At 34.4% G+C, this 26,977-nt stretch overlaps 1 protein-coding gene across 10 annotated transcripts in view; it reads left to right on the top strand.

The window, feature by feature from the left end:
• Nucleotides 1–26,977, top strand: part of PIBF1 (progesterone immunomodulatory binding factor 1) — a 191,259-nt gene that overhangs the window by 32,183 nt on the left and 132,099 nt on the right. For all 10 annotated transcript variants that reach the window (XR_013355737.1, XR_013355736.1, XR_013355738.1 and 7 more), the window contains exons 6-9: nt 7,824–7,957; nt 13,564–13,672; nt 13,933–14,114; nt 15,197–15,322. Coding sequence is in view for 7 of the 10 variants with exons in the window: in XM_077855406.1 (XP_077711532.1) it covers nt 7,824–7,957; nt 13,564–13,672; nt 13,933–14,114; nt 15,197–15,322 (551 nt within the window). In the remaining 3 variants the exon portion in view is untranslated. The remainder of the gene's footprint in view (nt 1–7,823; nt 7,958–13,563; nt 13,673–13,932; nt 14,115–15,196; nt 15,323–26,977) is intronic.

The following is a 26,977-nucleotide window of genomic DNA, read 5'->3' as shown; positions in this document are numbered from 1 at the left end:
TATGTTCATCTGTTTTGTTTCTTAAATCCCACATGAGTAAAATCATGTATTTGTCTTGCTCTGAGTGACTTATTTCATTTAGCATAATATGCTCTAATTCTATGCATTTCATTGCAGATGGCAAGATTTGATTCTTTTTGATTGCTGAGTAATACTCCACTGTGTGTGTGTGTGTGTGTGTGTGTGTGTGTGTGTGTATCACATCTTCTTTATTCATCTGTCATTGAACATCTGGGCTCTTTCCACATTATGACTATTGTGGACATTGCTGCTATACACATTGGGGTGCATGTGCCCCTTCGAATCACAGTTTTTGTATCCTTTGAATAAATACCTAATAGTACAATTGCTGGGTTGTAGGACAGTTTTATTTTTAACTTTCTGAGGAACTTCCATACTGTTCTAAAGAGTGGCTGTACCAGTTTGCATTCCTACCAGCAACATAAGAGGGTTCCCCTTTCTCTGCATCCTTGCCAACACCTGTTGATTCCTGAGTTGTTAATTTTAGCCATTCTGACAGGTGTGAGGTGGTATCTCATTGTGGTTTTGATTTGTATGTCTCTGATGATAAGTGATGTTGTGCATTTTTTCATGTGTCTGTTAGCCATTGGTAGGTCTTGTTTAGAGAAATGTCTGTTCATGTCTTCTGCCCATTTCTTGACTATATTTATTATTTTTTGGATGTTTGAGTTTGATAAATTATTTATGGATTTTGAATACTAGCCCTTTATCTTACATGTCATTTGCAAATACCTTCTCCCATTCCATCAGTTGCCACTTAATTCTGTTGATTGTTTCCCTCACTGTACAAAAGCTTTTTGTCTTGACAAAGTCCCAGTAGTTCATTTTTGCTTTTGTTTCCCATGCCTCTGGAGACGTGTCTAGGAAGAAGTTTCTGTAGCCAACCAAGGTCAAAAAGGTTGCTTCCTGTGTTCTCCTCTAAGATTTTGATGGATTCCTTCCTGTCTCACATTTAGGTCTTTCATCCATTTTGAATTTATTTTTGCTTATGGTATAAGTTTCATTCTCTTGCATATGGCTGTCCAATTTTCCCAATACCATTTGTTGAGGAGACTCTCTTTTCCATTAGATATTGTTTCCTTTGTTGAAGATTAGTTGACCACAGAGTTGAGGGTCCATTTCTGGGTTCTCTAATGTCTACCACACTTAATGAAAGTTACCTTTCTTCATTCCTCTAAATTTTTTTTTCAGTCCTCTAAATTTTTTAATTTTTCCTTTTAGAAAAGGTTAAACTTTTTATATTTGGATTCACATTAACTGACTGAAATAGATACTACTGAAAATTATCATGTAATACAAAAAAAAATTCTTGTTTTCTTTTTAACCAACAGTAGACTTGTAATAGTGTAGTTTTGTCTTAACTTTTTTTTTTTAAGACTTTAGGAGAAGTGAAAAAATTTTAAAGAATATTTCTTGAGGATCTTAACAACAATGAAGAATAGTCTTTGGCAGCAACAGACTCTGTTATTACTTAAAGGTCAGTCTACAGCAATCAAAGGTTAATTAGGTTTCTTGTCCTTCTCTGTATGTAGTTGCTTGGACTAGATTATAGATAATGTGAAACTTGTGAAAATTCTAAGGGGTGAATTCTTACTTTCCCAGAATAGCTAACCATGCCATTTCTTCTCATTCACTAAACTGCCATCCAATGTAAACGGCTTCTGATTTGAACCATTGACCGAAAGGTAAATGTCACTGTATCACCTTTCCAATTTCCTTAGCTGCCCTATCTTCCCACAGGCAGGAGATCACCTCATTTATTAAAGATTTATTTTGACACATAGGTTACCACTCTCTTCTCAGTTTACATGGTGTGAGAGACGAAAGATTTAAATGATGCTTAGAAATCCATTATACCTAAAGTAATTGCCTTTTGGTTTACACAGCTGCTGTTTAAAATATGCCTATTTAATTGCATCTTTGAATACTTTTTTAACTTTTTGTAGAAAGCATTTAGATTCAATGTTGTTTTCTCAAATGGTTTTTCTTATTATGTATTTAAGGAATAACTGTAATAATTGTTTTAAAGGAAAGGAGCCCAAAATTAATTGTGATTTATGCATGTGCCATATTTGAACCCATAAAATTCGCAATTAAAATGTTTTTAACACTCTGAATTTGAACAGTAAATAATAATGTTAAAACTTCTAACAATGGTTTTATAGTTTCCATAGAATGGATTCTTCAAAACACAGGAACTTGAAATTAAGAAAAGCATGAACTGTGTATGAATTCGCGAACCTGGATTCTGTCTGGTTCTATCTCTACTAGCCCTGGCCTGGATTCCTGGACATATTATCTAACCCCTCTAGGCTTTAAGGTTCTGATCTTCAAAATAAGAAGATTGTAGTAGGTTATCTCTAGTATATCTTATAAATACAAAGGTTCTAATAGTTGAATACTTTGCCAAAACAATGTATAATGTAAAATTTTCAGCTTCTTATGTCAAACTGTAGAGAAATATAGAGTAAAAAAGTGTCTCTTCACTACTCACTTTCATTCTGTTCTCTTTACACTTTGATGTGATTATCACATCTCCCCCTTTCCATTCCTATTATGAGCACCCCTGCAGAACTTCTCCCCAGTTAACATTTTCCTAGTTGAAACCTGTTTCACATTTTAAAACTGTATAATGTACATAAAGAAGTCTTATTTGAATTTTCACAAAGTGAACACACCCATCACCGCAAGCAAGAATAAAAAGCCCCTTTCATGCTATCTTTCTCAAAATCTTTGAGAAAATTCTGCATATGTTGCACAGTTACCATTGTTTCAGATGACATATTTTATTTGCAGATTTATGATAGTATTCTTTAATTTCAGTTGGAAAACTGATAATGTATGAAATAATTTTTAAAGTCACTTTTTCTTACAGCTGAATTTAGTTATTTTAAATGCTAATGCTGCATAGTCCATTTATATTTCAACAGTAGTTACTTTTGCAAACATGTCCAGTGCAACCACTATGTCAGGGTTACTGGATGTACAGAGATAAAGCAGATCTTCAAGGAACACCGGGTCTTAGGTGGATGTGGAGAAAGATGAGGTTTATAGGCAATACAAGAAAAAATGCAATTACAATAACAGATTTACTTTTTTCAGACTGGAGATAGTCTGCTATTATTTCCTCATATGAATAATTTAAGAGATGGAAAAGTTAACGTTAACCCTGGCAGTCAACGTCATTTCCATTCTATATATGTAGAAAACTGGACATTTAAAATCTTCTCAGTGACTTGGATTGTCCTTATTTTCCCCATGTAATTTTTTTTTTCTTTATTACAAAAAAAGTTGAGGGGGCAGCCCGGGTGGCTCAGTGGTTTAGCGCCGCCTTCAGCCCAGGGTGCGATCCTGGAGACCCTGGATCAAGTCCCACATCAGGCTCCCTGCATGGGGCCTGCTTCTCCCTCTGCTTGTGTCTCTGACTCTCTCTCTCTCTCTCTCTCTCTCTCTCAGTCTCTCATGAATAAATAAATAAAATATATTTTTTTAAAAAGTTGAAATTGAGACTTGCTGTTAACTTGTTCATTGTTAGGTAGAAATTTGCTGTTAGGGCTGGTGACTGGAAATTTTATGTGTATCCCTTTATGTTTGAGAAGGTTAAGTTTACTTCATTTGTTTCAGTCAATTTAATGTCCTCTTTTGCTCCTCCTTTTCCACAGACATTAATTACAAATCTTGATGTAATAGGTGGAATGCTAGCTAGGTACTAGGATTATAGAAAACCTTGAGTAAGTAATGGCTGCTCACAGCACATGTGGTACATTTTCTGACAGAAAGAACCAGATGCTATGACAAAATAAAGGACAAACGTCAAAATCGGGTTTGGGGTGTGAATCTTCCCAAATAAGTTGATCTTGAGTTCAAAACAGGGAAGCTTCTATAGAGATAATACAAAGTAATCTTTTCTCTTCTCTTTAGCTTTAACCTGGAAGTTGTACACAGTCATGGGGTTTCATTCATTTCAAAGGAAGATGTTACTTTTCTTATTTTCCAGTGCTGTACTTTAACCTATTTTACTTGTTACTACTAAGTGAAACGTATTTTTTCAAAATATGAAGTATTCATTTTAAGGGGAAATTTTTCTGTTGAAAAGTCGTAAAGTATTGTTAGAATATATACATTCCTATACTGAACCTCTGTTTATACTTGGTCATATGGGGTTTATATTTAAAGAAAGTTTACATAGCTCCCATGGAATTGGACCAGGACCAGTCTCTGGACCAGGACTCTATGTCCTAAGTATTTTAGGGCCAGTTTCTGATGTCTTCTCTAAGTCTTTATAATTTTAGATATTGGCACTTCTACTCTCACAAAAACCCCTGCTTCTTTGGGCATTCATGTCATCTGGCTACCACACCTCAACCTTCCTCATTTGCAGACCACCAAGGGATATTCTTCTTTATTTAGTGGAACCCTTGCTCCTGCCTGAGTTGCTCCTATGATTTATCCATAACCACATGGCCTTGGCATTTTATTGATTTTCTCAACTTCAGTGATTGACTCTTTTCCACTTTAGCACTCAATCTCATGGCCCATATTCTATTCCTTGTCACCCAGAACTCATTACTTCTGAAGTTAACAGTTCAGGTTGATCACTGAACATACTACTTCCTCTATTTCATGTTTCTTGATCCTTTGCTTCCAACTAATCTTTAACAGAATTTCCAATTCATATAATTTATCAATCCGTTCCTAATTTAATTTTCTTATTTCTTCATCATATTATCAGTCTTAAACCTTTCTCTTGCCAAGATTCTCTTCTTTCCAACTGTCTTTTTATCAGACCCACCTGACAAAATCTTAACTCTTCATTTTCCAACTGAGCCCTACTGGATTAAAAAAAAATCACATAGGCAATAACAAGTACACAAGTTTATCATTACCTTAACACACAGTTGTGCTGCAATTCGGTTTTTCCTGGTCCTCTCACTTTTCACAGCTATTTTAGACATTCACCACTCTCCTCACATCTCCAGCTTTCCACTCTCAACAGATGACTTGGTATTTCATTTCATAGAGAAATTGGAAGTCCTCAGATGAGAACCCCCACAGTTTTCTGCCACAAAACATAACAAATTTATTACATCTGTACTCACTCTGTTTTGTTTGTTCTTAACTGTTTATAGCAGGAGGAGTCTTGCTTTCAACGAATGGAAAAATCATACACTTTTAGGAACCAAGTGGATAATATAAATATATGAAGTGTTAGGGTGATGAGTAATTCTGTGGCTTTTAACAAATTGATAAGAGCTATGTAAGGATATCAAATTCAAGTTTTTAATTCTCTATCAGCTGGAAAAAAGCCTGCCACAATGAGCATGTCTGCTGATCTAAAACTAATCCCTATATTCGAGCTCTGGATCCTATTCCCTGTGGCCTTCTTAGGGCCTCCTGCATATGCCTATTTTCTCCAGTGTCCATCTTTCTTTTGCTATTCATTCTTCCCCACTAATATTTGAACATTTTCAAGCTTACCTTATCTTTTAAAAACCTTCATTTATCCATATATTCTAGCTACTGTACTTTCTTTTATATTTTAATTAAAGAGAGGGTTGCCCGCAGGTTTGGTGTTTGACAACGTTCGATTGGAGTCCTTTACGCTGCTGTTGATGAGCTTTGAGACTTCTATCGTCTCTAAACCCCGGTTTCCTCATCTGTAAAAATGTGGGTAATATTTATACCCAGTCATAACAGTAAGTAAAAAGTGATAGAATACATATAAAATAGCACAAAACAAGGACACATTGAGATGAGTATTCAGATATATTTGCTTTATTTAGTCTGTGTCAGTCTTTTCCATCCATACCCCTGAATACTTAATGCATTTATTTACTGGATTTTTTTTCTTGGTAGTACTCAGTACCACTGATTACTTGTCTCCCCACAGCACTTTCTTCTGAAGATATTTGCAACACACCCCCCCCACCTTACCTTTTGATTCTGTTAATACTGCTTTGTGTGCCTTATGCTCTTTATTTTGTGGCCACCTTTTAAGTATTTATATGCCCCAGGATTCTTTCTCGGTCTTTGTGCAGTTATTAAAGTTGAGCTATCAGTTTGGTTCTATAATCTCTCTAGAAGCCAAAGTAAAGAAGAAGCATTATGATACTAATTTATAGTTAATGATTATTTACTATGTCTTGGGAATTTTTATAAGCACTTTACATGTATTACTTGATATGATCAGTACTCTGTGAGGTAGATAAGGACACTGAATATTGAAAGGTAAACTTGCCCAAAGTCTTACTGCAGATAATTCTACTCTAGGCAGTTGAATTCTGGAGCTTGCTTTCCCAACTATAACACTATACACTGCTCCAAAACTGTTACATGATTAGTAGTATTTAGAAAGGTAAAGCATTCTTCAGGGGGAACTAAAGTGTCTTCTGGGATTTAGGCCTGAAAACGATGTATGTGATGATCCTTTGGGCAGATGATACAGTATCCTCAGTTATGATCCTGTAATTAATACTATAGTAACATTCCATTCTTATGAGGAAATGCTCAGTAGAACATAATATTATACCAAAATAATATTATACCAGTATGTGTGTGTATAGTTTTTCTATAATTGCATTTCTCACACAGCCCTTGGATAGAAATTTGGGAGCCAGCATTTCAAAGTTATGCTTAATAGTTTAAAAAAGACAAAAACAGTATCTTATCTTTGTATCTACAGTATTTCTAATCAAGGATCAGTCAGGTAGAAATAATTCGGTCAGTATTTATGGAATGAATGTGGCCACACTTACCTGGTCTGCTACTAAAGAAAGAATGACTTGGAACAGGATGTATTTAACATGACAGGTTCTAAGGGTGAAGTTGACAGTTGCTTGTAAGATCCGATGAGTCCAAAAGGCAGAAATAAGGAGGAACTCTGTCCCTGTGTCCTGTTTTTCCTCCCCATTCCCATATTTATTTACTCCTTATTTATTCAGAAGCATTTATTTGATTCTTCCTGTGTATACCAAGTACCGTATAAAATGATAGAGATCCAGTGGTGAATAAGACAAAGTCCCTGCCCTTAAGATGTTTATACTCTGGTGAGGTGTATAGAAAACTAATCTGATGGTAAGCAACTATTCAGATAATACACAGCTATTCAGGCAGTGAGAACAAGGTAGAGGAAGCATGGTATGTTAAAGAACTTAAAATCTTCTTTAGGGATGCTGGGTATGAACATGAGAAATGGTAAGAAATGAAGTTTGTGGTAAGCGAGGCCACGTTGTGGTTTTTGACAATTTTCCCTCTACCCTTCCCCCATATTTCTGTAATCCCTTTCTAGTGGTCTGGTGAGTGGAAGGAAAATCAATGGAGAAATATTGTTCCAAGTACCACAGAATTACTTTTCTGCTGAACACCACAACTGAAACTGCATGATTATTCAGTAACTTTTTCACTGTGGATATTTGATATTCAAATGGCCCTTCATTTCTTAAGTTGTGAACTCCTCAAGAACTGAGGCTGTGCTTTATTCATTTCTGTGTCTTTGGCATGTAATAGTTACTCAAACAAAAAAGCTGTTTAACATTATTGGTCATTTTATGTATTATTCTAGTAACCAAAGCATACTTGCCCTATTTTTTCTATGAAAAAAAGAACTCAAGTTTTAAACAAAGGAACTTACAAACTATTGTCAGTTTAAGATCGTCTATCTTCAAGTAGGGAAAATTACTACACAGAAGAATTGAATTTTTTTTTTAATTATAAGGATATTCGCAGCATAACATAAGAATTCAATAAAGAATTTGGTCAACTATGTTTAGCTTGAAATTTTTTATTATTGTTTTGATTTTTAGACTTATGAGGATGATCGAAGAAATTACTCTGAGCTTCAAATTAGATGTCAACGTTTGGTGTTAGAATTAGCAGACACAAAACAGTTAATTCAGCAAGGTGACTACCGCCAAGAAAACTATGATAAAGTCAAAAGGTAAGCTGTTAAGATGGCTATTGTCATTCTCCTTTTTTACATGTATCAAAATCACCTGAATTTTTACTGTCAAATCATTAATTCCACTTTGTATCTTACTCTTTTTCTGTGTCCGTAGTTTTGACTTTTCCAGAATTTCATATATTTGGAATCATACAGTATGGAACCTTTTTAAGATTCTTCACTTAGTGATGTACATTTAAATTTCCTCTCCGTCTTTTCATGACTTGATAGCTCATTTCTTTTTGGTGCTGAATATTTCATTGTCTGGATATTCCACCATTTATGTATCCATTCCCCTAATGAAGGATATCTTGGTTGCTTTCAAGTTTTGGCAGTTACATGTAAGGCAGCTATAAACATCCATGTGCAGGTTTTTGTATGGACATAAGCTTCTTTGGGTAAATACCAAGGAGCACAATTGTATGGTAAGAATATTTTAGTTTTGTAGGAAACCACCAAACTTCCTGTCCCAAAGTGGCAGTACCATTCATATTTCTACCAGCAGTGAACAAGAATTCCTATTGTTCTGCATCTTTGCCAGTTTTTGGCATTCTGGATTTTGGCCATTCCAATACATGTGTAGGGGTATTTCACTGTTGTTTTAATTTTCATTTTTCTGATGACATATGATATGGATAATCTTTTCATGTGCTTATTTGCAATCTGTATATCTTTGGTGAGGTGTCTGTTAAAGTCTTTGGCTCATTTTTTAATTGGTTTATTTGTTTTCTTACTGTTGAGTTCTAAGATACTTTGTATATTTTGGATAATAGTCCTTATCAGATATGTCTTTAGCAAATATTTTCTCCCAGTCTATGGCTTGTCTTTTCATTCTCTTGACATATACCTTATTCTGCATAGCACAAAAAGCATGTGGTTTTGGCAGTTTATTGGGTTTAGATTGTATTTTTTATATCAGCTTTTATTTTATTTGGAAATTGCTGCTCTCTTTTAAAATGTAATGTCTTAGAAGAGAGAGACCCAGTAAAGTCCCATGTGTGTAAATATTTTTTAAATCTCACTTGATGATTATTTTTGTTTTATGGAATCAATTTAAATACTTCAGTTTTATCTGAAGTGTTTTTTAGCTGTTCCTTTCTGACAAAGGGCATACACACTTTGAAAAAATAATACTTTCTGAGAACATTTCCCAGTGCTACTAAGTAGCAAAGAATTTTCCTTTTACTGGAATGTAACTTTTCTATTGTCTGAACATTAATGAGCCACTACTTAGCTGTGTGTCCCTAGGTACATCTCTTATCATTCTAAGCCAGAGTTTTGTCATCTATTAGAGGGCACTAATACCAATAAATGTATTATAAAAACCAAAGATCAATAAAGAAATATTTATGAAAGTATTTATAGATAGAGACATTATTCTAATTGTTCACTGTTGTCAGTACCTGCACCTAAAATGATTCTTGAAATATAGTAGTCACTTAATATTTATTAAATATTTATATTAATTATATATGGCATATAATATAATTAATATTATGTCTAATATGTTGTGTTAATATATTATCTTAATTGTACTATATTATAATTAATTTTAACATTAACTTATAATATATAAATGTGTTAATATATAATGTGTTTTATGTATAATGACATATAAGTAGGTAATATAGGTAATGTATAATATATATAGCTTATAATTATAAAATATGAATATGAAATAATATATATTGCATATTTAATATTACAAAATATAAAATATTATTAAAATATTACAGAATAATGTTGATAAATAAAATAATTAAAGGAATGGGCACTTTAAAAATTAAATAACAACATAAGTACATTTCAAAAACCAGATTGGTATTCCTACTACCAGCATGACTGACATGTAATACATACTGTTATGTATGTATTAATGTCAAAATATAATTAATGGAGCTCAAAATCTGTGGCTCTTGAATAAAGCTGGATTTCAAAAGAATCATTTCAAAAGTAAGTAAATTGTGATGGTAAGATTATATTTTGAGTTGGTGTTTTGATGTCCTCTCTGCTACTATAAATCTGTGGCAGTAAAAGGTAAAATGTGAAAAGAAAAAACGAAAAAGCCTAATCATCAGAATAATCAGCATGGCCATGAATGAAGGATAAATGAATGAAGATGAGTCATGAGTTGGGAATTATTGAAGCCAGGTGAAGAGAGCAGAGTGTTCATTTTATCATCTCTATTTATATATATGTGTGTGTGTGTGTGTATGTTTTATTTTCTATAATAAAAACCTAAGAAGGGAAAACATAGCCCTGATCAAAAACGTGATAAGCATCTTTATGTGCTACAAATAGAACAGAAAAACAAGCAAGAGGGGCTCAAACCAAACACTTTGGTTCACTCAATAGAATGAATAAAGACATGTTCTGGTTACAAATATATAAGGTAAACTGGCAGGGGTGAGGGATCACTTTTATGTCCCTGATAAATGCTTACAAATGTGCAAAAAGAAACAGGTAAGTGGATGTTAACCATAGCATTATTAGAAAGAATTCAGGTGCTTTTCAACAACAGAATGTGAAGTGAGTTAGGATTTATTTCTATAATGTAATTCAATATAGCAGTGAAAATCATTAAATTAGGTCTGAATGTATCTATATGGATAAGTCAGACACATAATACTGTATTTTAAAAAGTGTGTCCATCTTTTAAAAAATTTTTTAATTTTAAAAAGATGTGTCCATCTTTTTTTTTTTTTTTTTTTTAAGCAGTTCCTTACTTTCTGGCATAACATAATTTTCTCAGGTTTAGTTTTAATTTCTAATTTTCTAATTTCATTGCCTCAACCCCTTAACTGATAAGTCCTGATTCCTTTTAGTGGGAAATACTATTTAGAAATTAAGATTTGGATGCTGGTCATCCTTTCTAGGCCCTTTCAGTAAAGAGGTGATGGAGAGGGAATAGGGAAAATGGCTTACACTATGGGTAAGATCACAGATCATACTGATACCTCTAATTCCAAATCAATGCCATAGTAGCTAATTGAGGGTGTTTCAACTGTCTAAATATGGTACAACTTGAGTATCAAAATGAGTATTAACAATAATGAGTTCTAATCTGTTGACTGGAATAAGATCAGTCAACAGATTATTTACTAATAATAAAGAGAATCTTTACAGTAGAATGCCAATCAATAAAAATTTATGCATATTACAATTACCATTTTGTAGCCTTATACTATTTGATTCAGAATCCTCAATGGAAACTAAAACCATTGGGTAAAAGTATTTTGGGGAACAAAATATTTATACAACCTCAAAGTATGTTTCCCACAGATTATTAATTTCAGAGGGCAAGAAGTTACCTTTATAGTTGAATTCTTTGGTAGATACCACCTTAACCAGGTGATCAGAGTTATTTTCACTAATCATGGGAAATAGTGACATCACATGCCTCTTTGTATACTGAGGCTTTATGTACTTCATGTACTCTTTATGTGGCATACTGAGGACACATTATCACTTGTGTAGTATCTCTGCCTCAAGTGTTTAACCTGAATCTAATTATAGGGAAACATCAGACAAATTAAAATTGAGTGACATTCTATAAAACAATTGGCCAGTGCTCTACAAATAGCCGCCTTTTCCCACTACAAATAACCTTTCCATATCTTTTACAATGTTGACTAAGGAACTCCCCAGAGGTAAAGGAGACTATAGGTACATGGCATCCAAATGCAATACATAATACATTGGATCCTAAACCAGGTGGGAAGAAGGCCAATTGGGACAAACTTGGAAAATGGATAATATATTATTGTATAAGGGCTAATAATACTGTGATTATAGAAGATAATATCTTTAATCTTAGAAAATTCACACCAAATTATTTAGGGATAGAGAGATTTAATGTCTGCATATATCTTTTAAATAGTTGAGAAAAATTGCACACGTGTGTGTGTGGTATGTATACATGTATATATGTGTGTGTGTCTTTATTCACCTATATCAACAACAGAGAGGGAGAGAATAAATATGACAAAATAATATTTAGTAAATAGTACAGAGTATGACTGTTAACTATTGGTGAGTTGGAATCCCTGGGTGGCTCAGCAGTTCAGCGCCTGCCTTTGGCCCAGGGCGTGATCCTGGAGTCCCAGGATTGAGTCCCACGTCAGGCTCTCTGCTTGGAACATGCTTCTCCCTCTTTCTGTGTCTCTGGCTTTCTCTCCCTTTCTATCTCTCTCTCTTTCTCTCTCTCTCTCATGAATAAATAAATAAAATCTTAAAAAAAAAAAAAAACTATTGGTGAGTAAAAGTACTTTTAAAAATATGGAAACACTAAATTTATCATCGTTTCTAGGGGATGATACAGGAATAGTGAGGAAAATGTAACTAATTTTAAGTTTAAGTGTCTTATCTTTTTAAAAAGCAAAACAAGGGGGACCTGGGTGGCTCAGTGGTTGAACCTCTCCCTTTGGCTTAGGTCTTGATCCCAGGGTCCTGGGATCAAGTCCCACATCAGACTCCCTGCGGGGAGCCTGCTTCTCCCTCTATTTCTCTGCCTCTCTCTCTGTGTCTCTCATAAATAAATAAAATCTTAAAAAAAAAAAACTTTAATGCAAATGAAGACCAATGTTAACTCTTGTCAGCTGTATATAGCAAGATCATGGATGTTTTGCTATATCATGATTTATACTCATTTTTTTACATAAGAAAAGTCATAGCAAACAGAATGTGATCCATTACCATGTGAGAAAACAAGTATTTGTGTGTAAACACAGGAAACACGTAAAGTAATATGTACCAAAATATTGATACTGTCAGTCATCCTTTGTGAGTTTATGTGTGATTGTTATTTTGTAACTTGCATTTTGCTCACTTTTCTTCAATAAACATAACTTTGTTCATTAGAAGAAAATAGTTTTCTAAACCAGTTATTGAAAATCTAATGAAAAGAAAAACAGTTCTTAGCAGCCATCAACATGGAAACGCCAGGTGAGTAAATGACATCAAGTACAAAGGAACTGATTCTGACTGGAGAGGATAAATTAAGAGTAAGTCTAGTTCTCTGCTCACTTTTTAAGATACCAGTTATAGGTTTGTTCCAATTCTTGGTTTCATGGTTTTGAGTAAAGAGCTTATCTGCAAATGGAAAGTAGAATCTCTGGGTAATCATAAACAATTTGTGAACCAGTCACAAGAATGTGTCCTTATGTATCTGCTATGCAATCTGAGTGATGAATTAAGGGCTTTCTGATGCTAACTGAACTGAAAGCCTAGAGCCATATATAAATTCTTTAAAAGTTTTGGCTTCCAGGTAAGATTGTTAATGATTAATGAAAAGATTCCAGAGTGTACCTTAGAAGGTTTTATTATGTATTTTACTGGCTAGTGTAGTTTACATATTTATTTTTTTAAGGTTAATAAATTTATATTTATATATCTGAACAGTCTTGAACAGTCTTCTCAATTTGAAAAGCAGATACTTCATTGTTCATAGAATGACACTAACGCCCTACTGCTGGTATCTCTGTTCAGTTTCCTGAAACATAGGCAACCCGTTTTCAGTTTTCGTTATAAAATGGGATATAAAATATACATATGTGTTTGAATTTTATTTTAGTAAAAATAATAAGTGTATTTGAATTCTATAGTGAGCGTGATGGACTTGAACAGGAAATAATTGAGTTAAGGAGAAAACATGAAATACTTGAAGCCTCTCACATAATTCAAGCTAAAGAAAGAAGTGAATTATCAAAAGAGGTAAGCTTATAGAGTCACATTATTTTATCGTACAGCGATTGTGGACATAGCACAGGGCAGAATTGTGGGAGGAACATTTTTGCTTTTTGACCAAGTTAATAGAAAAAGGGTCCTTAGTAACTCTGGATGGCAAATTGCAAAATAAGAATTAGCCCTTTTTATGTGGCAAGTGAAAGCCCAAGTGAAAGCAAATAATATGGTAAACCTTGAAAAGTAAGAAAAAGTTTCTCTGGACACTCTCTGTCTCTGCACATATGTAGGTAACCACCTTACAGCAGACTGTTACTTTACTGCAAAAAGATAAAGACTATCTCAATCGCCAAAACATGGAGCTTAGTGTTCGCTGTGCCCATGAAGAAGATCGCCTTGAAAGACTTCAGGTTCAACTTGAAGAAACCAAAAAGGCTAGAGAAGAGATGTATGAAAAATATGTAACATCCAGGCAAGATTTACAATACTTTTCACATAAATTTATATAAATTAACAGTGGCTTCTTTAAGGAAACTCTTAGCTTTGAGGAAAAACAATGATTTTTTTTTAAAGGAATATAGCACTATATTCGGGTAATAGTTCATTTTGTTTCCTTGTAATATGTTCTTCTTGTAGTTGATTTTTTCTTAAGACATGGTGGGTATTTTTCCAATAATGAAAAATGCCTATTTCTGGTAGGTCAGTGTATATATGCTATAACTACTGTGCTTTCTTATGACATAACCTTTTTAATTCCCTACAACTAAGATCTCTATATAAATTTTTTTTTTTTTTTTTAAGAAAGTATCTCTGTAGAAGTCTTTTGGAAAAAAAAAAATCTAACAGTGCAGAACCTAGCTAAGCTGACCTTTTCCTGACCATGTAAATCAAAGAAAGATGAGGAGACAGCATTGCATACATGCTCTGGAATCAGACTCCTGCATTTCAATTCTGTCTTCTTTCTTCAATCAGGTGTATAAGCTATTAGAGTTCTTTTATACCAGTAGCCTTTGTACTCCTTGAGATAGATACTTATTTTTATCAGCACAACAAATCCAAAACAAATTTAAAATTTTACCCTTTAAAAGTTCACACATTCATAACTTTTTCCTGCTAATGACCTAGGTAATGCTTTGTGACTTTGCTAAGAGATCACAGTGGTTATGGTTGTTGTGCTTATTAGAAGGAAAGGTTTTATAAAGAGTCAATTAGAGTCATTTTGGTTTTGTTTTTAATTTTTATTTGTCTCTCAACATGTACCACACCAGATTATTTTTAAATGAAGGGCATTCCATATGCTTCAGTTTTCAAGTCTCTGGTCACAGGCATTAAAAACTTTAGTAAAATATTTTTGAAGATAAATGATTATTCAACATGAACTAACATTTTATATAGTGATTAAGTCTTTGGGCAATATCTCTAACAGCCGTGTTTTTCAAATAACATTGTATATAGAACATATTGGACATAAGACAACAAATATTACGTGAAGGACAAAAATATGTTTCTTTTACAGAAGCAAAATTCATGGATATTACTTTTGATACCTTGCAGAGACCATTATAAAACAGAATATGAAAATAAGCTACATGATGAGTTGGAACAAATCAGATTGAAAACTAATCAAGAAATTGATCAACTTCGAAGTGCCTCTCGGGAAATGTATGAACGGGAAAACAGGTATAAAAGTGGGAAATTTGTAGATAAAGTAGGAAATTTATTTCTTTTTGTTTGAAACTTATATTTTGGGATCCTTGGGTGGCTCAGCGGTTAAAGCATCTGCCTTCAGCCCGGGGCATGGTCCTGGAGTCCCAGGATCGAGTCCCATGTCAGGCTCCATGCATGGAGCCTGTTTCTCCCTCTGCCTATGTCTCCGCCTCTGTCTCTCTCTTTCTCTCTCTCTCGGCCTCTCATGAATAAATAAATAAATAAATAAATAAATAAATAAATAAATAAATAGTCTTTAAAAAAAAGAAACATTTTATTGAAATTAAACTATTTCTATGACAGTCTCTTTTAAGAGAAAATTTGTTAAATCTAAATTAAAATATAATGGAACATTAAAGTTCTAAAATCTTTGATAACTAGCTAAGAACAAGGTTTATAAAACCTTGAGTTAAGCCTCTTTACTCTGGTATTCCCATTATCTCTTCATTACCCTCGTAACTTTTCTTTTTGCCTTTATGGCAGATCAGATTGAGGACAGAGATAGAAGGAAATGAGATACCAGTAGTTCTTCCCATAATACACCAATGATTTCTCCAAGAAATTTTTAACAGCTAGAATAATAATATGAAATATTACATATGTCTCATTTATCTGCTGGACCTGACAGGCATTATATTAGATAATCTTGAAGATGATCATTTTTATTCATTTTAATCACTTTTAGATTAGTGTATATTAGGTTCCCTTAGTTGGTGATTGGTAGTATAAGGGGAAATAAATGCTACTCATTTCATTAGCAATTATTTTTATATAATATCATTATACTTCATATGATTTTTAAAAGCTTATATTTTAGTGGGAAAATTATTTTGAGGGGATCCCTGGGTGGCTCAGCAGTTTAGCGCCTGCCTTCGGCCCAGGGTGTTATCCCTGGAGTTCTGGGATCGAGTCCTGCATCGGGCTCCCTGCATGGAGCCTACTTCTCCCTCTGCATGTGTCTCTGTCTCTCTCTCTCTCTCTCTCTTTCTCTCTCTGTGTCTTTCATGAATAAATAAATAAAAATCTTTAAAAAATTATTTTCAAATTGACTTAATTGTCATACTAGTTTATTAGGACTGATTTGAGTATATGATATTTTGAAGTTTGTCAGCAAGCAAGACTTTGAATCAGACTTAATTCTGTAATTATCATGGTAACGTGTTAATTCTATTAGAGGCATAGTAGCAAAAAATTTGAAGGTCTTACCCCTCAATTCCAGGGGGAGAATCTCTATTACTGTAGTTGGCCTCTACTGGGGAAAATATGTAAGAACTACATGTGCAGAATTATCCTTTGGGTAGAAAACTAGCAAAGATAACTTAAATCACTGTTAAATTGTTGTTGTTGTTAATTGTTTTAATAAAACATTGAGAGAGAGAGTTTTATGATGATACTGAAATATTTCTGAGCATTTAGAATAACTGGACAACCACATGTGAAAAAATGAAACTGGACTGCTATCTTATACTATACATAAAAATTAACTCAAAATGAATTAAAGACTTGAATGTAAAACCTGAAACCATAAAACTCCTGGAAGAAAACATAGACAGTAAGCTCCTCAACAGTAGTCTTAGCGATGATTTTTTGAATTTGACACCAGAAGTGCAGACAACAAAAGCAAAAATGGCTGTGCAGTTTTCCCAGCACCATTTACTGAAAAGCCATCTTTATTTCTGGGCTTTCTATTCTATTCCATTTATCCATGTGTCTGTTTTTATGCCAGTGCCAATTCTGTTTTGATTACTTTGGCTTTGTAATATGATTTGAAATCAGGGAACACAATGCGCCTTCAGTCTTCTTCTTTCTCAGGATTGCTGTGGTTATTCGGGGACTTTTGTGGTTCCATACAAATTTTAGGACTTTTGTTCTAGTTCTGTAAAAAATGCCATTGGAATTTTTGTAGAGATTTCATTGAATCTGTAGATTGCTTTGGGTAGTATGGACACTTCACTGATCCTTCTAATCCATGATCATAGACTATCTTTCCATTTATTCAGTCTTTATTCTCTTCAGTCAATTAAAGAAAAGAGAAAAGTACTTATTTAAATGTACACTTGATAAGTAATTACAAATTAAATGCCTGTTTAACCATTATCAGAATCAAGTAGTCAATGTCAGCACCACAGAAATGTCCTTGAGACCCTTCCTCCTTCACTTTCTGCTTTTTCTTATACTTTTATTATTTAAATTGCCAGTAAATATGTACCCCTTGAGAAATATAGTTTAGTTTTTCATATTATATTTGTGTCACATAAATGGAATCATGCTGTATATATTCTTTTGTGGCTTTTGTGATTCTTCATATAACCTTATGATTTTAAGACTCTTGCTGTTGTATTTAGCTCTTCATGGTCATAACTAAAGTATGCCATTTTTATGAATTTATCCTTAGCAAGGGCATTAGGACATTAGAGAGACATGCATACAGAGATTAAAGAATGCCAAAGAAATTCTTCCATCTTTTTTAAAATTTTGGTTAGTTCCAGCCCTGTTTTAGGTAAGAAGGACCCTGTACCTTGTGGTTACTTACTTTTAAAGTTCAAAATGCAGACCAAAAAAAGAGTAATAAGCCTGCTATAGACTAAGGTTGATGTTTAAAAAGTTTACATTTGAGTTTTCTAAGGAACATACTCACTTATTGAGCAAATACTTATTGTGATCCACCATATGCCAGATACATGCCATAGATAAAGCAGTGTCCTCTGACTTCACAATGTTGGTTGTTCAATAGACCTAAAGACAATAGAGAAATAGTAGTTATAAGTATGATGATAATGAAGAACATGACAGGAAACACAGGATGAGACCATGTAGAATCAGGGAAGACTTCATGGCAGAAGAAATACCCATGCTATTACCTGCATGACGATTAAGAGTAAGACTGAATTAGGGGAAGGAAGAGAATTAGGAGAATGAATGTTCATCATGGATAAAACCTGGAAATTAGATAATATGAAGCTTTTTGAAGAAACTGAAAATAATTCAGTATGGCTAGAGTGTAGACTGAGAGGCAGAGAGTGCTAAGAGATAAAATAAAATAGGTAGATAGAGGGCCAGATCATGCATTTGGACCATTGTCTAAAACCAGTGGGGAACAACTGAAAGATTTTAAGAGTGTGTGTTAAGTGATCCGATTTTATATAAAAAAAAGAGACTGCTAGGGGTGCCTGGGTGGTTCAGTTGGTTAAGTGTCTGACTCCTGATCTTGGCACTGGTCATGATCTCAGGGTTGTAAGATCAAGCCCCAACTCAGGCTCGATGCTTAGTGTGGAGGCTGCCTGAGATTCTCTCTCTCCCATTCCCTCTTGCTCTCCCCAACTCTACATGTATATGCGCTTTCTCTCTTAAGAGAGAGAGAGACTAGACTGCTCTGCAATGTAGAGTGATTAGAGAAGTAGAGTATATGGCTATAGACACAGAAGCCACTTTTTTGAGGTGATTTGTGTTATCAGAATGAGAAATGATGATAAAACTGGATTAGTACCAATAGAGATGGAGAGTAATGGCCCCGACTGGAAACATGTCTAGGAGGTGGAATCAGCAGGATTCAGTGACTAGATTGGATTAGGGAGTGAGAAGATGTTAAGTATGTCATCAGGTTTCTGGATTGGGTAGCCAATGTGGATGGTGATGGAATTTTTTAAACATTAAAAGAAAACAAGGCTTTAATAGGAAAACATGATAAATTTAGTTTTATTTTAAATTTCTGTGTAATAGGCAGATAGAAAAATTCACTGTTTCAGGTTTGAGCCTCAAGAGAAAGTTCTGGACATGAGATAGATCTGTGACATAGGGGATATTATTTGTGTTTTACAAATAAGTAATTTTAGTTCTGTGATTCAATTGTTAGGGTTTTATTGATTGACTTAATAAACTAAAATTACTTAGTTCTGTGATTCAATTGTTAGGGTTTTATTGATTGACTTAATAACCTTAAAATTTATGGGATTATTTCTATAATAACATGCATGATTACTTCCAAACAATCCACATAACCACATAAACATTGATATTATCAACATTTTGAGAATTTGATTTTTTAGCTTTTGTCCTTTAAAAAATTCCTTTGAAATACATGGTAGCAGAGATTTAGACAAATTAGCCCTTATTCTCTAGGATGCTTGACACTGGTAGGTTGGGAAGCAGCTGACAGAACCATTTCTGGAAGCAGGGAAACTGAAAGCAGGTTTCCTTTAACCCAGTATTCTTCTGACTCTGTATCTACATCAAATATGGATACCACTAACCAGGAAATTCCTGGGATTGGGGCAGCTGCCCTGGAAGCCCCAGCCAGCCCCTGAAAGCCAAATGACTCCATGGATATTGATACTAGAGTGGGCCTTGCCACCAGATGGTGCCAAACCGCAGCCTAGATCCAAATGGATTTGAATTGCACTGAGACCCCTAGCCAACTAGTTATATAGGCTCACCTTTGTCATTTTATTAACCTCACAGTAATCCAACCTTGCAATTTATGTGACTGAGTCTTTTTGAATCCCTTTTTCTTCATTATGGCAGGATTTAAATGTATTTAGAGCTTATGTCTCACTAGTCTTTTACTAAGTAAAAATAAATTATAAATTGTTTCTTTTGAAATTTCACAATATGAGTTAAACAGATAAAGTACTTACACTTGCATATTTGTACTTAGTCTCCTTACCTCTCCCCCAATAAACATTTTTAGAAGAAATTAAGTGATGAGATGAAAGAAATATGTTATGCCTTTGGCTGGCTTTCTGTACATTGGGGGATATTAAGAAGGTGCCTTTTATTTTTTCCTTTTAGATGTGGAAAAGAAAGCTGGAACTCATGCCATCTGATCTTGGCATCTGCCCTGTAATCATACCAGTAGTTTGTGAAGTTAAGGGGTTGAGAGGAAGGGGAAGAGAGTGGAAGAGATAAAGACTTAAGAAAAGGCAGAGATAAGCAAAAAAAAAGAACTTGGGTATTTGGGTACATCAAAAATACTGTAGTTGGGATTATAACATGTATGTATGTATGCTTTTCCTCAATCTGTGAGTTACATCTCTTGTCTTCTTCTGTACTTTATATTTGCTTTAAAATCCAGTTTGGAGCTGTGGAAAATAATGAATGAAAGTCACTCTAATGGTGAGATTTGTTATATAAATAACTTCTTGTTTAATAGGTATTTTGTGACTGAAATGTACAGACCCTCTTACACATTTGGAAGAAAAGCATTATTCCCTGAATAGGAAATATATTATGAAAGAGATTTGGATCAAGATACTAAACTTAAATTCTGGTGCTGTCACTAAACTAGCTGAGTGAATATATCACTTAATATCCCTGAAGTTTGACTTTTTTTTTTATAAGATGAACTAATACTATTTCACAAAGTGGTCTGTAAGATCTAAATGAGATAATGGATATGAAAAATACATTATAAATTATTAAGCTATGTATAAATTGTTTTTTGATACCTTTTTTCTGTATGCAGTGTTTTAAATTTTTTTCTTTTATCGATTTCTTGACAGTGTAAGTGAAATGAGCATTGTATAAAAGTCAACTGAGAGGCATCTGGCTGGCTTAGTCAGAAGAGTATGCGATGCTTGATCTCAGGGTTGTGAGTTCAAACCCTACATTGGATATAGAGATTACTTAAATAAATAAAACTTTTTTAAAAAGCCAACTGATAAGATTATGAAATTGTTAATTGTCATCAAAAGGCACTACTACAATATACATAGTTACTCTTAAGTATTGATCTCCATAGCATTGAACCATTTTTTCCGACACAATATAGACATTGAGGATCTGCATGCCATTTGTTTCAGTCTAAATTTCTATATAAAATCTAACTTACTTGTTCCTAATTAATACTATGAGATAATAAAGAGGAGATAAATTCACCTGATTAAGCTTTTCCAGAAAGTTAAACTACCTTTACCTAAGGTAGTCTTATTATTGTGAACCCAGAAAGAACTATTCTCTTGGTGCTACTGTAAAAAGGCAGAGAATGAGTTTGTTAGAGGTATTTTATTATGCTTTGAAAAAGGCAAAACAGTAGGGAAAAGGAGATTGAAAATACACTTTAAGTGTGACACTACTGCTTTAGTGATTTTATTTTCCCACCATGTCAATAAAAACCATCTTGATCAGAATTTATCATCTTCCAAAGGTACTCAAGAAGAAACCTTAATGACATAAACTTGAAATTTGTATAGAATTTTGCAATGATATTAAACACTTTCAATCTTCAATCTAAGTTTATATACAAAGATTACTTGAATATACATAATGCATTAGAATAGATGAATTGGAGCTAGTGAATGAGGGCTCCATTCATCATTTTTTTCCATTCATTGTTTTAATAGTGTATGTCCTCATTAGTGCTTAAATAATCTTTTTTTGTTCATGTCTGATTAGGTATCTGTATAATTTTTTGAGTTCTTATATGGAAAAACTTAAAATATTTAACTTTGTCTTTTCAGTTCAGTGATTCTGACAGTATATGGCTCTTTCAATATCTTATCAAATAATTATAAATGAAATTTTGTTAGCTATATTTTATTATTAGCTATATTCTTTACATCTATAGGTGATTACCATATGTGTTCACGGCTTAATTAATAATAATTATTTCAAGGTGTATAGGGTGTTTCAAATATGAAGTGAGCTGAGTTCAGGTTGTACAAGAACTTAAATTTGACTGTTATATAGCTAACAGGGTGGTGAGGCATGTGGTCACATTCAGGACAGGGTCAGATTTTAAAAGCCTCTGACCCTGACATCAGTGAGGAATTCTTGGAAGTTTTATAGTAACAGAGTAACATGATGTATTCATTTTTTGTAATGAATACAAAATACTGGTTGCAGTGTGAGGAAAATTATAATTGAAGAGGGCTGGGGATCCCTGGGTGGCTCAACAATTTAGTGCCTGCCTTTGGCCCAGGGCGTGGTCCTGGAGTCCCAGGATCGATTCCCACATCAGGCTCCCTGCACGGAGCCTGCTTCTCCCTCTGCCTGTGCCTCTACCTCTCTCTCTCTCTCTCTCTCTCTCTCTCTCTCTCTCTGTCTCCCATGAATAAATAAATAAAATCTTTAAAAAAATTTTAAAAAAAGAGGACCTGAGACAGAGAGATTGGTTAGGAGACTCTTGCAAAGTTTGAGTGAAAGAAATGGAAGGAGAGAATAAAAGCCAATTTTAAAAAATATTTCGGTGAAAGAATTGGAGCGACCTGACGATAGACAGGAAGTAAACATCAGAAATGACTCCCTTGTCTGTTTTACTAGTGTCAGAGAGATTGGCGATGAGGCAGGGCTGTTAAGTCAGGGTTGCAGACAAGATTTAGAAAGGAAGATAACTATTAATTCCTGATCTTTTACAGATACAGCAGCTCGGACCAAGCCTAAAAGTACTTGTGTAAGATGACATTGAATACCAGAAATTTTTCTCTACAGCACCTTAGATGTCACTCCCCTTAGCCTTAGGGTGCCAGAAGGGCATTCAGCTGCTTAAGTCCCTCCAGCAGGCTTCTCTGTTTTCTAGGATACTACTCTTCTATATACTGTCTTTTTTTAATACAATACAGGGTCTTAGGAAGCACTAACCTAATTACCATTCTCTAAACAAATACCTTTATAGTTTTTAATGTAGGCTTTCATGTTTATATAACATAGTAACAATAGCTCCTATTTATTGAGTGCCTATTATGCATCAGGTGTACTTGACACTTATGTTGTAACGAGAATTGGGTGGGACATTTTATCAAGTTGTAGGTATTAGTATCCGTGTTTTACAAATGAGGAAATAGACACAAGGTGTGATTTGCCTATGATTATAGACTTTTTAAGTGATGAAACTAGATGCATCTGATTTTACAGTGCAATGCAGATTCTCATGTTACTGGTCAAAGTTATGAAAATTGATAAAAGATTTCTTATCAAAACTGTAAATATGGTGGTAATTCATTTGGGAAAGAAATGTGTTTTTTGTTTCTTTTCTTCCTTTTTTTTTTTTTAAGATTTGTTTATGTATCCTAGAGAGAGCTAATGGGGGAGGAGGAGTGACAGAGGGAGAAAATCCCAAGCAAGCTCCCCACTGAGTGTGGAGCCTGATTCCAGGCTCAGTCCAACGACCCATGAGATCACGACCTGAGCAGAAACCAAAAGTCGGACGCCCAACCAACTGAGCCACCTGGGCACCCTAAGAAGTTAGTTTTTTAAGAAAGTTTGCAAGCCCCACTTAATACATCAGGGCTGAATTTGGATCTTTAGAACTTTATAAAAGCATTTATGATTTTGAAAATTAGTAAACAGGGCTTTATTTTTCCATAAAGTGGTCTAATTTTTTTGTCAGAACCTCTCTCTCTATGCTACTCTCCTAAGGCCCAGACTCTCCACTCGTGTAACTCGAGCCTGTCCTCTTTCTCCTCCTCAAGGACACAGCTCTAGCAAATCTCCCCTTTGTCTCCTGTATCGCTGGTTTTCCTTTTCTACCAGATAATTCCCAATTACTGTTACTAACAAACATATCGTTTCTCCCATCTTTAAAAAGCCTCTTTTATTGCTCATTCCCTTTCTAGCACTACTCCCTTTCTTTATTTTCCTTCGTAGCCAAATTCCTGCAGAGTTTTATATATTCATTCTTTACTCTCATTTTTAAAAGCTATTACCAAGCTTTTGCCTCCCTGTACTGCTCCAGCAAAGCTATTCCTATCAAGAGCCCCAGAGATCTTCACGTTGCTGAAAATCTAGTGGCCGTATTCTCAGTTCCTGTCTTACTTGACCTGTCAGCCGTATTTAATATGGTTGATCACTGCTTACTCCTGGAAATACACCTTTTACTGACTTTCAGAATACTATACTTTGACTTTTTCCCTTTCTTACTGGCTGCACCTACTTGCTCCTTTTATTGGTCATCTTCATCTCCTTGTCATCTTTTACAGCTGCCTTCATAGCATTTCATTTGGTTATCTAGTAAACATCTTAAATTTAAGGTGTACAGAAGTCCACTTCTGTTCCTTCAGCCCTACTCTACCCTCAGTCCGACCCAGATCAGTTACAGATAACTGTTCTGCTTGCTCAGATAAAAAACCTTGAAGTCATAAACCTCTTCTCTTTTTTTTCACATTCTGTATTCTGTTCAACAGGTGCTTTCAGTGGTGTCTTCAAAATTTTTGATTCTCTTACATCCCACACACACTACCTTGGTCCAGGCTGCCATTATCTCTTGACTGAATTACTGCAAGATTCTCTTAAGTGGCCCCCCAGCTTCCTTCCTTGCCTTCTCAGGTCTATTCTCAGCTACTCCTCTAATCAACTGAAAAGGCTCCCATACAACCAGTACAAGTTTAAATGACTATAATGTCCTGTGACACTACATGATCTGCACCCAGTTGTCCCATCCTCATTTTACTACTCTGTAGTAAAAATAAAATAGTACCTAGCACACGGCAGGCACTCTATATTTTTGTTACTACTGTTAATTGTCAGTGGAACATACTCAGTTTATCTCAGACTTAATTTGAAACCTTAAAGGTCGATTGATAATATTGAAGTATTTCCATCTTTATGTTAAAAGGAATTGAAAAAAAAAAAAAAAGATGTGGAAGGTATGGTAACTGATAAAGAGATTAGGTTCACACAGAAATCTTACCAGTAGACATCCATGAAAGGACCTGTTCGTAGTCCCTCGTTTATTCACACTGCCTCCTGTTCCCTTAACTGATAAACATGCTCCTCAGGTCCTTTATATTTACAGTTTCCACTGCTTATCCCTCTACTCTTGGATCCTTGTTTCCTGACTTTCTCCATGTCTTCAGATGTCACCTCCTTTCTGATGTCTTTCCTAACCACCCTACTTAAAACTGAAATTCCCCATCCTGCCATGCCTGCTACCCATTAGCCCCTTCTTTGCTTTATTCTTCTCCAGAGCACTTAGCACCTACTAGCATACTTTGGTTTCTTTCACACTAGAATGTAATCTCCATGTCAGTAGAGGTTTCATCTGTTTTTCAGTGCTGGATTCCTAGGTACCAGTACCTGGTACATAACAACTGCTCAATAAATATTTGTTGAATGAAGGAATTAGTTGGAACTACTTTTGAGAAATCAAGTAACTATTGATTTAGATGAAAACCTATACAAAGATTTATAATGAAGTGAATTTAATAGTCACTCAGTTAACCAACTATCAGATTCACCCAAGTTGCATTTTAATATATTATGGTGTATTTTATCAGCTGCTTTTTAAACCTCAACATGTGGGCAGCCCGGGTGGCTCAGCGGTTTAGCGCCGCCTTTAGCCCAGGGCCTGATCCTGGAGATCCTGGGATCAAGTCCCACGTCAGGCTCCCTGCATGGAGCCTGCTTCTCCCTCTGCCTGTGTGTCTCTGCCTCTCTCTCTCTCTCTCTCTTTCTGTTTGTGTGTGTCTCGTGAATAAATAAATAAAATCTTAAACCTCAACATGTGAATAGATTTTAAATAAGTTTTTGCATTTTGATGCTTAAATTTTTCATGACTTTTTTTAAACTGTGGTTTGGTTTGATACTTACCTACTCTGGGATAAAGTCTCCACATCTATAAAATGAAAAAACAAATCTCCTTGAGCACCAACTAAAATAAAAGGATTGGAAAATATAGTATGTTCAGTCAACAACAGTAATCTTCAAAAGTTTCTCCTCTGAAAATGCATAGCTTCTCCCAGGAAATCATATTACATAAAATTTCCACTTTGCCTTTTTTGTTATGTCTTATTCATTCACTTTTCAACAACTATGTTAATTAAAGGAACAGTTATTGGTCATTTGATTATAAACAGCAGATAGTCCACTTTAATCCTTGATGTTTATGTCATCTTAAAAACAAAGGCATCAGGTATGGAAATGAGTTGTCCAGGAGAATAATCTGGAGGTAGAAGTAATTAATTCAAACACTTACCCTATAAATAAGCTTGTCATATAAACAGCCTGTTTTAGTCCCTTTTTGTTCCAACTGGAAAAAATGTATTCACTTTTATTAGCCAAAAATATGTTTACATGGAGGCAGAAGGAGAACAGGTTGCTTAGCTGTGCCTACTGTACTCTTCTGATAACCATAGTTTTTCACTATTTATTCATGGTATTTCAAGTTTTGAGTTATTAGTGATGTTTATTCAGGTTAAGCATGCCCTTGGCATTCCCAAACTCTGATTTGTTCCTATTAGAATTTCAAAGGTTCCTAAGCTTTTTCTCATTCTTCCAACAATTTCTTGCCACTTTTCAGGTATAAATTTAAATTTGGTATATTGGTACTATGAAATTTATCTTCTAGGCAGAGGAAGATACATTCCATGTACAGAAATCTATTGTTATATTCTGTACTGAGGTTTCAGGCTTTGGTTGTGAGCTATTTCTGGATAAACTTGACATACTTGAGGTTATCTCTGCACAGATACATTAGTTTGCCTATTAAATATATCTATTTTATTGTAGTATTAAGATACTTTTAGAGAAATAAAACTCTAGGTTTCTTGTTTGAATGTTATAATTTAAATGACAATATCTCCCAGTTATTTGTCCCCGTAAGTCCTGGTTTATGCCTATTTCATTAGCATGATTATTATTATTTTTTAGCATGATTATTAATAGTATCCTCTTTCACTCATAAAAAGGGCTCAAGTT

The sequence above is a fragment of the Canis aureus genome, chromosome 17, assembly GCF_053574225.1.
Source record: "Canis aureus isolate CA01 chromosome 17, VMU_Caureus_v.1.0, whole genome shotgun sequence".
Lineage (NCBI taxonomy): Eukaryota > Metazoa > Chordata > Mammalia > Carnivora > Canidae > Canis > Canis aureus.
The sequence above is the reverse complement of the archived record's forward strand: the minus strand, read 5'-3'. Positions and strand labels throughout refer to the sequence as shown.